Source organism: Schistocerca serialis, chromosome 1 (assembly GCF_023864345.2).
Source record: "Schistocerca serialis cubense isolate TAMUIC-IGC-003099 chromosome 1, iqSchSeri2.2, whole genome shotgun sequence".
NCBI classification, from domain to species: Eukaryota; Metazoa; Arthropoda; class Insecta; order Orthoptera; family Acrididae; genus Schistocerca; species Schistocerca serialis.
This window is the reverse complement of record NC_064638.1, coordinates 577,371,729-577,386,724: the sequence shown is the minus strand read 5'-3', so window position 1 is coordinate 577,386,724 and position 14,996 is coordinate 577,371,729. Positions and strand designations below refer to the sequence as shown.

General features: G+C 44.1%; 1 protein-coding gene across 1 annotated transcript in view; it reads right to left on the bottom strand.

Moving 5' to 3' along the window:
* Window positions 1-1,053: 1,053 nt before the first annotated feature.
* The window catches only part of LOC126476641 (Kazal peptide Pr13a-like), a 79,589-nt gene continuing 65,646 nt past the window's right edge, over window positions 1,054-14,996 (bottom strand). The window contains exon 3 of the mRNA XM_050103558.1: window positions 1,054-2,897. Coding sequence (XP_049959515.1) covers window positions 2,764-2,897 — 134 coding nt within the window. The 3' untranslated portion in view covers window positions 1,054-2,763. The remainder of the gene's footprint in view (window positions 2,898-14,996) is intronic.

Below are 14,996 nucleotides of genomic sequence, written 5' to 3'. Positions count from 1 at the left end.
CTCCTAACTTGGGACCCGAATTCGGGCCTCAGTCCTCCACAGTTTTAATTTGCCGGGAAGTTACATATCAGAGCACACTCCGCTGCAGAGTGAAAATTTCATTCTGGAAGGATGATTTTGTTCCCTAATAACGTCCCTAGAATTTTAACGTATTTTTATAAAATCGTTGTCAATGATATATGTAGCACCAAGATGTAAGTGACTTGCTTTTTGGGTGATAAAGGAGACCATCAGAAGCGTAAAACACCTGTAACGTTCTACAATACTCATTCTTCGCGTATCAAAAGTAAGACAAACCTAAGAGTCCTGTAGGTATCGGTGCGAACATTGAAAAGTGGCTACACTGAGTCACAGCGCCAGAGATTGCGCCAAAGATTATTATTCCGCCGCCTCCACCGGTGGAGTAGTAGTACAGAGGTTGCCGTGGGCAGTACTTGTTGGGAGGATGTTGAAAGCAGTACTAGTTCAGAGGATGTCGAGTGCAGTTGTTGTTCTCTTGGGCAAGAGAGTAGATGCTGTTCGGTCGGTGTAATGTATTGATGGAAGATGTTGCAATGATCACAGTGTATTTTTCGTGAATATATACTGAGGTAAAAAAAATTATTTCACATTTCTTTAATGACAATGCCTCTTGGTCACAGGTTCAGTCAACAAAGCATCTGGCTCGTGTTCATGTACTAGACTTGTAATTCTGGGTTCTATGAGCAATTGTAGTATTTCTGGTTTTTCAATTAGTTCATTGTAAATGGTGTTTAAAATATCTAGTCGCATTGAGGAAGAACCGTGCCAGATACGTGTACGTTGAGTCACACTACCACACACAGAACAGTTACACTTGTGCTTTGTTGTTTCGTAGCTTTTATAGTTGCAGGGGACTTAATTAATCAATTGTGTTAATGGAAATTTCTTGTCATTCTTTATTTTTATTTTATGCAGTCAGATTGCGTGCTAATATTACTCAGGGCCAACCGGTTACTAAAGTAATTGCATTATTGCATATATTTCCTTTTTAATTAAGCCCCCATGCAACAACTTCACTTTATTAGTAATAAATTTGTTTTCAGTGAAATATTTTATTGTATTCTTTACAAGCTGTAAAATGTTTACAGCATTTCACAGAAAGATACCAGAGATACGAGTATAATAGTAGAACTGCAAAAATATTTGTGTTTAGACTGTAGGAGAAAATATCAACAAATTGCACAAAATATATATGTCATATGTATTGCGAATAAACTGTCATAATCGCCGTTGTCGTTACAGAAAACTGGTTACGTTAGTAAAATTTCAATATGAAGTATAAACATTCGTACTAAAGAAATGGTATGACTTACAAAAATTGTCTCTATACGATTGTTGGAATGGTATTGTGATCGTGTACCATTCAAAAGCGTTCAGAACAATGATGAATCTATTCTACGACGCAAAATTTGTAGTTGCAAAGAAGACTTTCATCAACAATATGTTTTAACATATGTGATAAGAACCAACTACAGTTTCTGTCAAATCTTGCTTTCACAGATAAATAATATTTCGTTCTTGGTGAGGTTATACTTGATGAGTGCAAACAGTCAATTTATTACAATGAATTCACTGATAATAACTAATAGTAAGTGCTAAAATTATTGCTATTCCGCTACACTGTTGACACACGTCCGTTTTGTAACATTGCGCCTAAGCTTTCCTGCATCTTCACGTGGACACAGCGGTGGCTGAAGTCGCGTGAACTACTTAATTTTCAAAGCGCAAATTACTTTTGTGCATAGTTTTGTTTTAGGTTCACAATCTCTTTCACAAAATAATTTTTGTCTCATTGTTTCCGTCGAGGAAACTTATAATGAAGCACGAATGATGGTGTAGGTGTAGCATAATTCAGCGCTTTCCCTTATGTCTAATTCTCTGGATATTTTGTACGTTAAGGTATGGTTTCTACAAACTGAACCCTCAAATTGTAGTTAACGAAGCAAGTAAACTACCGCTAAATTTGTATCGACAAAAGTGCAACAGTTAATACAAACTTCCGCGTGTCTTCGCTCAGTTCAGTATACGGGACTTTGTATACGCAGCGAACGCGACAGGGAAAGGAAACTGCGAGCACTGAAAGACAGTGTCAAGTTTCCCAAAAGTCATACATACAATACGTACATCCATCACCGACTGACATACATCCCTCAGATTGTGGAGGTGCAACCATTCGGAATCCTTAGTGGAAACAAAAATAAATTGTGACTGGTTAAAGCAACTTGTAGTTTCAATTGATAAACATCATTGTGTTGCCCCTAAGAAAAAAGTGCGAAAATTCGTACTGTTTTGTCATTTGCGAATAAAACGACGATGGATTTCAAGTACAGGAAGTGATTTAATGCTCGGGTGATCTTTTATCCTGCCGTACGTTTTTCTTTCGTTGTAAAAGGCTTGTGAAATAATCGCTTTTGTAGATCCTAGAACAATCACGCAGCCGAGCATCCGCAAACATCGAAAGCCTAGGCGCAATTTCAGATTAGATTCGATAGCTGTTCAAGTGCCGAAGTGCGCCAAAACTGGCAACGCGAGAGGAGAGTTCTGAGTCTGTGACTGCACTGCGAAGAATTCATGTCAGACATTTACCGTCGAGTGTAATATGGGATGTGAGATAGGCTACTCGCTGAGTAGACAGCGCGTGAATGATAGCGGTGTGGTGTGTGGTGTGTGCGGGCGGGAACAGCCTGGCTGCGGCCGCCAGCCCGAGGCCACGGCGCTCAGCTGAACGGGCCCACCCTAGGCCTAGGCCCGTCGGCCCAAGAGCCATCGCAGGCTGCGGCGACCTCTCAGCTTGTTGTTGCGCTGCGGCTTCCTGCTGCTGTGAGTGGCCGCCTGGTCTGCTTTGGTGCACTCCCCCCGCCTGATCACCACGTAGTCTGGAACAGTAAAAACAAAGCACACGGTCAGACAATGCTTACTATCTACAGTCTAAGAAAAGAAAAAAGAAAAAAAAAAAAAAGAAAACTCGACGCCCCGCCAAGGAAATATCCGAATAGGATGGAAATCGGTAGATGTGATGTTCATGTATAGACATGGTTCTTTATTTACGTGACCATTACGGCACTCCAACCGTAGTTCTCGATACCAGTAATATCGTACTACTTTTCTGCAAAGTAACAGACATATTTCTGTGACAATATTCACATTTGGTTTTATTAATGTATAGGTACTCCGATGTATCGATATATTACAGTGATATGGTTCTTGTGTGTATTCATCTCAGTGAGACTGTCATAATCTTTGACCTACTTGTAACCGTTTTGGCGCGAATGCGCACAGAGCAGTCTTCGTTTCACTTTGCAGAAGTTAAGTTGTTGTTATTTCGCTTTGTAAAAGAACAGTCTTGTCTTGTGTTTGGTTAAAGTGGAAATTAAATATATGAAGACTGATACAAAACTGTTCTCTTGATGATGTGACAATTAAGAAGAAGTATATGTGAATTTACAAGAAGTTTAATAAAAATGTGGATCGTGAACACCAAGTCAAAAATTATTTCTACTATACCATTGTTCTGATCTGGGATTGTTTGATCATTAAGAATTTCCTGAAAAACGAATTTGTTAGGTCTTCAAATATTGCTAAAATACAGATCTGGATCTTCTAGCAGTCAAAGTGCAATCACCCTAGAATGAACAAGATGAGCCATAACATCTTCGACGAAATCTACGCGGGAATCCATTCAAGGTAAGTGCCAAAACCAATGACTTTTTTACAGTGACTTCATTATTTCCATTCTGGCGATACCATCCACAGTCAATAACTTTGTTGTTGCCCGATAAAGCGAACATATGGTGCGTGAGCAACATTATTAATCTGGTTTCTAACCTACTTTTCAAGTGGTGGTATTGCTAGAACATACAATTGGTAACAACTTCAGAAAAATTGGATGATTTTTATTCAAAACAAAGAGCTTCACAAACTGAGCAAGTCAATAACGCATTGGCCCACCTGCGGCACTTATGCTAGCAGTTATTCAGTTTGGCGCTCGTTGACGGCGTTGCTGGATATCCTCCTGAGGTATATCGTTCCAGGTTCTGCCGAGATAGGGTTTAGCAAGCACGCAGATAAGCAGTAGAAACTTTCACAGCTTGCGGTGGAGCACTGTCTTACTGAAATGTAAGCCCAGGACAGCTTGCTATGAAAAGCAACAAAACGGGGCGTACCATATCGTCGACGTACCGCTGTGCTGCAAACTTGCCTGGATGACGATAAAAGGGGTCACTGCTGGTTGTGAGGTTGGTATCCCACTACTGTCCAGAAGTTTTCAGACACGGCTTTGCTGTTCATCAGGGCTCAGCTCGAAGTGGGATTCGTCATCGAGGACAATTCTACTCCAGCCAGTGAGATTCCTGGCCGAAGACATGTCTGTAGACTCCCCAGACAGGAGTGGGGTACCAACCTGACCGTCGCCCACTCTATGGCCCGGCAACTTGGACTGATGGTCTAAGGTGCCATTTCATTCCATACCAGGACCCCTTTGGTTCTCATCTGTGGCACCCTTACAGCACAACGGAACGTCGACGATATTCTACGCCCAGCTTTGTTGCCGTCCATGGCAAACCATCCTGGGCTTCCCTTTCCACAAGACAGGACTCTCTCTCCCTCTCTCTCTCTCTGACTTTGTCACACACACAGAAATATCCTCCCATCTCATCGAGGGTATCCGGATACTTTAACATCGAGTACGTTCACCATTGGTACTTATGACAACTTGAACACTGCTGGGAACACTTTCAATGAGGTACCAGAATGTCTGCGAAGGGATGCCTGCCCATTATGGTCAAGAGTGGAAACCAGAGAAGGTTTCTGGGACGCTGGAGTCTGGAGCGAAGTAGACATTCTAACTCATCCCAGAGTTGTTCCACTGTGTTCAGGTCAGGACTCTTTACAGACCATTTCACTTCGGGAAAATTGTTGTCCACAAACCATCGCATCAAAAAAAAAAAAAAAAAAGTGTATGAAATCTTATGAGACTTAACTGCTAAGGCCATCAGTCCCTAAGCTTACACACTACTTAACCTAAATTATACAAACACACACACCCATACCCGAGGGAGGACTCGAACCTCCGCCGGGACCAGCCGCACAGTCCATGACTGCAGCGCCATAGACCGCTCGGCTAATTCCGCGCAGCCCATCGCCTCATACATGCTGTTTTATGACAGGGTGCACTGATATGGTGATACAAACTATGATTGTCTCCGAAATGTTCCGCTACTGTACGCAGTACACAGTGTTGTAAAATGTATTCATATCCTTCTGCATTTAGCGTTTCCTTAATCGTAGTAAGAGGACCACACCTCGTTGTTGTTCAGAGGGGGGGGGGGGGGTCTTCAGTCCAGAGACTGGCTTGATGCAGCTCTCCATGCTACTCTATCCTGTGCAACCTTCTTCATCTCCCGGTACCTACTGCAACCTATATCCTCCTGAATCTGCTTAGTGTATTCATCTCTTGGTCTCCCTCTACCATTTTTACCCTCCACGCTGCCCTCCAATACTAAATTGGTGATCCACCGATGCCTCAGAACATGTCCTGCCAACCGATCCCTTCTTCTTGTCAAGTTGTGCCACAAATTTCTCTTTTCCCCAATTCTATTCAATACCTCCTCATTAGTTATGTGATCGACCCATCTAATCTTCAGCATTCTTCTGTAGCACCACATTTCGAAAGCTTCTATTCTCTTCTTGTCTAAACTATTTATCGTCCATGTTTCACTTCCATACATGGCTACACTCCACACAAATACTTTCAGAAACGACTTCCTGACGTTTAAATCTATACTCGATGTTAACAAATCTCTCTTCTTCAGAAACGCTTTCCTTGCCACTGCCAGTCTACATTTTGTATCCTCTCTACTTCGACCATCATCAGTTATTTTGCTCCCCAAACAGCAAAACTCCTTTACTACTTTAAGTGTCTCATTCCCTAATCTAGTTCCCTCAGCATCACCTGACTTAATTCGACTACATTCCATTATCCTCGTTTTAATTTTGTTGATGTTCATCTTATATCCTCCTTTCAACACACTGTCCATTCCGTTCAACTGCTCTTCCAGGTCCTTTGCTGTCTCTGACAGCAGTACAATGTCATCGGCGAACCTCAAAGTTTTTATTTCTTCTCCATGGATTTTAATTCCTACTGCCGGGCGGAGTGGCCGTGTGGTTCTAGACCCTAGAGTCTGGAGCCGAGTGACCGCTACGGTCGCAGGCCGTATCCTGCCTCGGGTATGAATGTGTGTGATGTCCTTAGGTTAGTTAGGTTTAACTAGTTCTAAGTTCTAGGCGACTGATGACCTCAGAAGTTAAGTCGCATAGTGCTCAGAGCCATTTGATCCACTAAATTCCTACTCCGAATTTTTCTTTTGTTTCCTTTACTGCTTGCTCAATATACAGATTGAATAACATCGAGGATAGGCTACAACCACACCTTAACGACGAAAAGCGTCTCTGTACCGTAACACTGCCTCCTCCATACTTCACATTGGGCAATACACATGATACCAGATAACGTTCTGCAGGCACTCAGTAAATCCACACCCTTCCCCAGATTTCCGCAGGGAATAGCGTGGTTCATCACTCGAAATCACTCATTTCCAGTCATCCACTGTCCAGTAGAGTCGCTGTGTACACCGCCTCAAGCGTCGTTTGACTGCAGATATGTGCCTCCTTTTACATCGCACCAAGTAGCAATTAGCATTGACTACAGAAAAGTTTGGATTATGAGGAGCATCTCGACCATTGTACCATATTCTTTTTAACTCCCTACTTACAGTCACTGTGCTAGCTGAACCGTTGGTCGCACTTTCGAACTAACGAATGTTTCCTTCCGGCGACTTTACGCAGTTTTTAACACTCACTGACTGCAGCGCTCGACTCTTCCCGTCGCTCAGTACATGAGGTCTGCCTCGTCTTGCTGTAGCATCCGTTGTTCAAATGGCTCTGAGCACTATGGGACTCAACTGCTGAGGTCATTAGTCCCCTAGAACTTAGAACTAGTTAAACCTAATTAACCTAAGGACATCACAAACATCCATGCCCGAGGCAGGATTCGAACCTGCGACCGTAGCGGTCTTGCGGTTCCAGACTGCAGCGCCTTTAACCGCACGGCCACTTCGGCCGGCCATCCGTTGTTCCTTCGGATTTCCACTTCACAATAACGTCGTCAATAGTCCACTTGGGCAGCTGTAGAAGCTTTGAAATGTACCTGCTGGATTCGTTACTCAGGTGAAATCCAATGGCTCGTTTACGTCCGATGTCACTGAACTCTGCTTTTATACTGGCCGTTGCGCCTTTCGTGGCATCTAGCTGTGAATTCTGCATTACATAGGGCTGTCCAGATCCCTCTGCTCAGATAGTGTAAGTCCGGAATAAATAGAGGATATGAACCCATGTCCCATGACTTTAGACAGGATTGATGCTACACGAGGGGTAGTCATAAGGTTTTAATTTTCATCTTGAAAACATGAGGATGTGATCACGAAACTTGATGATGGTGTTGCGTTCCTCCACATATTAGCACCACTATGCGACACTTTTTTTCCACCGACGTAGGACTTGCCGGAGATCCTTACAGAACGAGATTGTGGTGATAACCTCTAAGAATGTTGTTATGGTTTGAAAAAAAAATTTAAGAAACATCATCCCGCTTGACCTCAACACCCTTGTCATCTTTGTTCCAGCTTCTGTAACTACAAAAGATTTCGGTCATGGTGCAAACCCCTCATCTACAGCCTTCGTCAATGTTCAGAAGTCGTCTTCCGTTGATATGTTTGTTGAGATTTGGAAACAGATAATAGTTGAACTGGGACAGTACTGGTGAATAGAGTAGATTCCTGAGGATTTCAAAGTGAAGACCTGCCAATTTTTGTTACGTGGTGACCGCCTTATGAGGAGGGGCATTGTTCTGCAGAAACAAGATCCCTTTTCTCAGCTATCTTCGATGTTTGAGACGAATTGTCGTTTATGGTCGTTGAGAAGTTCCACATAGTACTTTGCCGTCATGGTTTTACCGCGTTGTAAGTAGTGATTAAGTACTCTGTTGATCTTTGTGTTCTGAACTTTTTTGGACATGGTATTCTTTAGTCTCTGGATCGAAATTGTACTTCCATATTTTATCCGTGGTGACAAGATCATGCAAAAACTCGAGTGGATTACGACAAAAGTGGACTAAAATGGTCTGTGGAGTAACTATTCGCCCACGCCTTTGGTCTGTATTGAAACATTTGGGAACCTGTTTGGCTGAGAGCTTTCTTATATCCAAAGTATTATGAATAATCAATTTGCCCAGAGGCTCTGCTATATCCTTCGACAATTCAGGATCATGCAATGAACAGCATCCACACTTTCCAGAACTTTGACTTGAGCTGGCCTTTAAGAACGCTCTTTATCTTATGCAGAAATGCTCTCTTTTAAATGTAGCAACCGAATTATTGGTAGTGAAATAAGAAGGCAGTTACCACCCAATGTACCGACACATTATCATAAATTTGTTTGGCTATGTACCGTTTAAAAATATATACAGTTACTCAAAACACGACTCTTTCACTGCGAATTTTCTACTTTCTTGAGCCATGTTCACTTCAAGCCTACACATAAAAATAAAAATGAATGTTACTGGCACGCAGTTACTATCATATATCAAATGAAACTATATGGTTCCGGAAATCTTTTCAAGTCTCAGACATCTATGGTGGCCGGCCGGTGTGGCCGAGCGGTTCTAGGCTCTACAGTCTGGAACCACGCGACCGCGACGGTCGCAGGTTCGAATCCTGCCTCGGGCATGGATGTGTGTGATGTCCTTAGGTTAGTTAGGTTTAAGTAGTTCTAAGTTCTAGGGGACTGATGACCTTAGCAGTTAAGTCCCATAGTGCTCACAGCCATTTGAACCATTTTTGAACATCTATGGTGTATATACACAAACTGAAGCGACAAATGAAAATTCGTACCCAGCCGGGATTAGAACCTGAATCTCCTACTCAGACGTCCTAATCATTACGGCATCCTGGTTCGAGGGCTTTGCACATCTTCGTGGACTACCCTAGCACCCCTAACCCCCCAAACCAAATTCCCATTCATGCCTCAGCTCATTTGGTATTCTCCCTAAATTCCAACAGCATGCCGTAAGCACCTATGCCTGGTTTTCAGGCATGATCCCCCATTTCGTTTGATGGTGAGGTGGTATTCCAATAGAGTTGGAGAGCCCCTGCAATTTTGTTCGAGTTTAGGGGAAATACTAAGTGAGCTGAGGCGTTAATGGGAATTTGAATTGAGGAGGCGTGCTAGAGTAGTCCTTGCAGCTGTGTGAAGCCACTGTGCCAGCAGGGTGGCGTAGCGGTTAGCACAGCACATATGCCCAGTGAGCAGGCGGCCCGAGCTCGAATCCTGGCTTTGGTACAAATTTTCATTCGCCGCTTCGGTCTGCGTATATACTATCACATAAAATATAAAGAACAACGTTTAATGGAATGAGATTTTCACTCTGCAGCGGAGTGTGCGCTGATATGAAACTTCCTGGCAGATTAAAACTGTGTGCCCGACCGAGACTCGAACTCGGGACCTTTGCCTTTCGCGGGCAAGTTTCAATACGTAATACTTTTAGTAGTGAAAGGTGGCATCGTGTACATGTGACAAGAGATAATAGATTTGCCATTGCTCATTGGCATGAAAATGATGCACTATAAACATTATGTTAGAAACTGTCTCCATATACACTGAAGAGTTGTGTTCCTCGTCTCCTAACGTATATTTACCTTTCATCAACTCATCTTCTATGGTAAATCGTAGGATTAGTGCTGCCTCGCGATTTCCTTCATTTCTCTAGAACCCAAACAGATTTTCCCTGATGTCCACTTCCACTAGTTTTTGCATTCTTTTGCAAGTAATTCATGTCAGTATTTTGCAATCATGGCTTGTTTGCCTTTCCCATAGTAGTAGACCCAGAAGAATGTCACTGTAACTGCGGCCGAAACGTTGGTTTCATGAGTGATAGTCTTTTACAATATGACGTAATACCATACGCAGAAAACTTCCATGGTAACTGTCTCCCGCCGCAGAAGCCTACACAGTTCTGTTGTCATTGTATGTTTTCTGAAAGGGCTCAATAATTCTGAGCACCTATGGCACGGGCGTCAAAAATCACGCTTATTTCATGCCTCCTGCCCTTCCGACGTCGACTAACTACAACGATCAGCTGAAGGGCTGTTCGCATATTAGTCACGTTACACGTCGAAGTGTTCTTTCCACTCTGGTGATACGAGTGCTCTCGCTTTCCACCAAGACAAATAGTGGTTCACCACTTTGAAAGCATATGATGAACACTAAATGACGTCAAATGGTTCAAATGGCTCTGAGCACTATGGGACTCAACTGCTGAGGTCATTAGTCCCCTAGAACTTAGAACTATTTAAACCTAACTAACCTAAGGACATCACAAACATCCATGCCCGAGGCAGGATTCGAACCTGCGACCGTAGCGGTCTTGCGGTTCCAGACTGCAGCGCCTTTAACCTCACGGCCACTTCGGCCGGCTAAATGACGTCACTCTCCCAAAATTGTCATATACCTAACCCAGCCGGGATATTATACAGATCAGCTCAAAGGCAAGTATGAATGACCTACGCCTGTGTCAGCTTTCCATGCCGTCTACTTTCTGTCTCATGCGACGTTATTTGCAGAGTCGATACCATGGCGGTGCAAGAATGCGTTCCTTGTGAAATTTAGGTCAACTCGTTCTTAGAGGGAAATTCATTGTCCAATGAAGAGCCAAAGAATCTGGTACACCTGCCTAATATCGTGCAGGGCCCCCGTGAGCACGCAGAAGTGCCGCAATACGACGTGGCATCAACTCGACTAATGTCTGAGGTAGTGCTGGAGGGAATTGACACCATGAATCCTGCAGGGCTTGATAACCTGCCATTGTAGCAGCGGTAACCGATCTAACAACTGCGCCAGACACTCCTTGTCTTATATGGGCGTTGCCGACCGCAGCGCCGTATTCTGCCTGCCCCAGATATACTCAATAATGTTCATGGCTGGGGAGTTTGTGGCCAGCGAAAATGTTTAACTCCTGGAGCCACTCTGCTGCAATTCTGGACGTGTGGGGTGTCGCATTGTCCTGCTGGAATTGCCCAAGCCCGTCGGAATGCACAATTGACATGAATGGATGCAGGTGATCAGACAGGATGCTTACGTACGTGTCACCTGTCAGAGTCGTATCTAGTCGTATCGGGGGTCCCATATCACTCCAACGGCACACGCTACACGTCACTGCAGAGCCTCCACCAGCTTGAACAGTCCCCTGCTGACATGCAGGGTCCATGGATTAATGAGATTGTCTCCATACCCGTAAATGCCCATCCGCTCGATACAATTTGAAACGAGATTCGTCCGACCAGGCAACATATTTCCAGTCATCGACAGTTCAATGTCGGTCCTGACGGGCTCAGGTGAGGCGTAAAGCTTTGCGTCGTGCAGTCATCAAGCCGATATCGATGATGTTTCATTGAATGGTTCGCACCTTGACACTTGTCGACGGCCCAGCAATTTGCGGAAGGGTTGCACTTCTGTCACGTCAAACGATTCTCTTCAGTCGTCGTTAGTCCCGTGCAGTATCTTTTTCCGGCCATGGTGATGTCGGAGATTTGATGTTTAATCGGATTCCTGACATTCACGGTACACTCGTCAAATGGTCGTACGGGAAAGTCCCCACTTCACGCTACCTCGGAAATACTGTGTCCCATCGCTCTTGCGTCGAGTTTAACACCACGTTCAAACTCACTTAAACCTTGATAACCTGCCATTGTAGCAGCGGTAACCGATCTAACAACTGCGCCAGACACTCCTTGTCTTATATGGGCGTTGCCGACCGCAGCGCCGTATTCTGCCTGTTGACATATCTCTGTATTTGAATACGAATGCCTATAACAGTTTCTTTGGGGCTTCAGAGTAGCTATATACAGTTTACCTGATACTATAAGTCACTGCCCAGCAAGGAAAACGTTTACGCTAAAATAGCCCGCATCTCGTGGTCGTGCGGTAGCGTTCTCGCTTCCCACGCCCGGGTTCCCGGGTTCGATTCCCGGCGGGGTCAGGGATTTTCTCTGCCTCGTGATGGCTGGGTGTTGTGTGCTGTCCTTAGGTTAGTTGGGTTTAAGTAGTTCTAAGTTCTAGGGGACTGATGACCATAGATGTTAAGTCCCATAGCGCTCAGAGCCATTTTACGCTAAAATAGAGTAACGCTGAAGATAGCTTAATCATTTTCGTACCACCGTAGCTCCGCCCGTGAGTAGTCAGTACCTGAATGTATCTAATTATGCTGTCTAATTTCGACGTAGTCCCTACAGTGCTCTTTAATTTTAAGAACTTCTAGTAATGAACTTCTCTCAAGTTTTATCGGCGTGATTGATTAATGGTGTGAACACCTCGAAGCACACCATTATCTTGCTTTTCTCTCATATGTATGGAAAAGATATATTTGTAGTGTTTTTTGCGCGATTCTTCATCTTTCCAAATGGAGATGAGATAAGGCTCTATATTCTAGACAAAAACAGCAATAAGCGTACTGCACTGTGCTTTTCTAATGTATTTATTGGAAGAGAAGGAGATTAGTGTTCAACGTCCCGTCGACAACGAGGTCATTAGAGACGGAGCTCAAGCTCGGGTTAGAAATGGATGGAGAAGCAAACTGTCCATGTCCTTTCAGAGGAACCACCCCGGCATTTACCTTAAGCGGTTTAGGGAAAACCTACTTCAGAGTGGCTGGACCCGGGTTTGAACCGTCGTCCTCCCGAATGCGAGTCCAGTGTGCTAACCACTGCGCTACCTCGCTCGATAAAAGTGTTTGTCATTGTAGTTCAAGTACTCTGCTGGTCACTGAGACTCATATTATCTTAGGTTCCTTACATCAGTTGAACAGAATACCGAGATTGGTACTTAACAAACTCATGAGTCTCTCATGCCTCCTTAACCAGTCTCAGCTAACGTTCCGTGTCTCATCTGTCTCCACAGCTTTCAAGTGTTCTCTCTCACTCTCAGCTTAAATGGGATCCTTTCAAAGGAAGACAGCAAAGAATTCATGTACCTTAACTGTATCTTGCTGGTAGGGCTAATGAGAATACGGTAAGAGAGGAAGAGAGATACGAATACCATCATACTAATGCTTATGGGCAGTCCTTGTTCCATCACACCATATGGGAATGAAATATGGCTGTTACTAACATTGGCACGCACTTACCGCTGCTGTGCATAGAATGGAGGATTGCTCAATATTGTAATCCCTACGCTGCAGTACCATGTCGCGGTGTTATAGCACCCAAAGTGCACAGTGCATTGATGATGTGGGGTATCGCTTCCTGCATTTGAATGTGAACAACTCTGCAAGAACCCATGCTGAGCTGGTGGAAGTGTGCAACGAAAGTCCACCAACATACGACACAGTGGTTAGGTGACACAGGCGTTTCAAGCGTGGTCAAACAAATCTGAATGAGGAAGAAAGATGTGATTGGCCACCTCTCTTTGAAGAGCCGGGAAACACAAGAAGAGTGGAGGTGCGGGTACTCCAAAACCAGCATATCACAGTCGAGATAAGACAACAGCGGAAAAAGTGAAAATCAGTCATGGGCCCCATCTTACACTACATTTTGGACATGAAACCACTTCATTCCATGATTGCTAGCATGCATTGTAAAAGTCCGCCGATCGCAGACAGCAGTGGGAAGTATCAGCTGTGTCAGGCCAGTCGAGGTGTCTTCCTTAGCCCATTAATCGCCATGGACGCGTGCTGGTTTATCACTATGGCCCCGAGAGAAAGGAGCAAAGCAAGCAGTGCGAACATGTGGATTCAGCAGCACCGAAAAAGGCGAAGATCCAACCATTATCGCTCAAGGTGACGCTGAGTGTTTCTTTGGGACTGCCATGGTATGGCTCTAACGGAGTATGCAGATAAGGGGCAAACCGTCACAAGAGCATACCACGGACATCTCCTGATGCGGTTACGTGAAGCGCTAAGGGCGAAGCTTCGGGTAAAGCTGTCGAAAAGGGTGTTTTTATCCAGGAAACGCCCAGCTGATTCTGCACAGTGACACAGTCATACGTGCTGCTTCTTTAGGCCAAGAACGTTTGTCTCCCCCCCCCTTCCTCCCCCCCTCCCTCAACCCAGCAACACCATCTTCGCATAGCATGGAAACCAGTAATCTCTCCCCTCTCCTCAGGTGAAGAAACCATAACGTCGCGGTCATTGCCAGAATGATTAAGAGCTGTTTTTTAAGGTGCAACAGATAAAACGCAGATCTCCGCCAAAGAATTCATATTGGGAAAAATGAGTGTCATTAAAGGGCGATTATGAATAGGAGAAGGAAAACCTACACTAATAATGGCGCCATTAGGCCTCAGAACCATGGATTTTGAGGAATCTTCAGTGTGTTCTTCAGGACGTGTCTTGAGCACCTGGCTAGCGGCTTTCACGCGAGGGTCCCTACTTTCTGAGGGAATCGATGTTGTAGCTTTATACGTCCCTCCTGTACCTGTAAATGTAGTCAACTTTCAACGAAACGTGTGTAGCGCAGCAGTTAAGTATCAGGACTACCACGCTGGCAGACGGGTTCAAATCCTGTCCTTGTACTTGTTTCTTTTTTCGTCATACAGAATATCATTAAATAATATATATCACTCTAAATTATTCAGAAATCATCCCGCCCAATTGTACTCCATTTGTATTTTTAAGGGCAGGTTAAAATTTTCGTTAAAAATTCAAAATGCTCCCTACTTACCAGAATAATTGAGAAATCGCTTCGAGAGAAGATTCCATAAAAGAAATTCTTTAATTCTACATCAGTTTTGTGCATCACTTTTCACAGAAATGATCAAATATGCGTGGTTAGCATCGGAGTTGGCCGAAGAAACAACAATCTTTTTGAATCTGAACGAACACTGTTTTTTCGGCGTCGCTTCTGAAAAATTCGTGTGTCTCAACGCAGGGG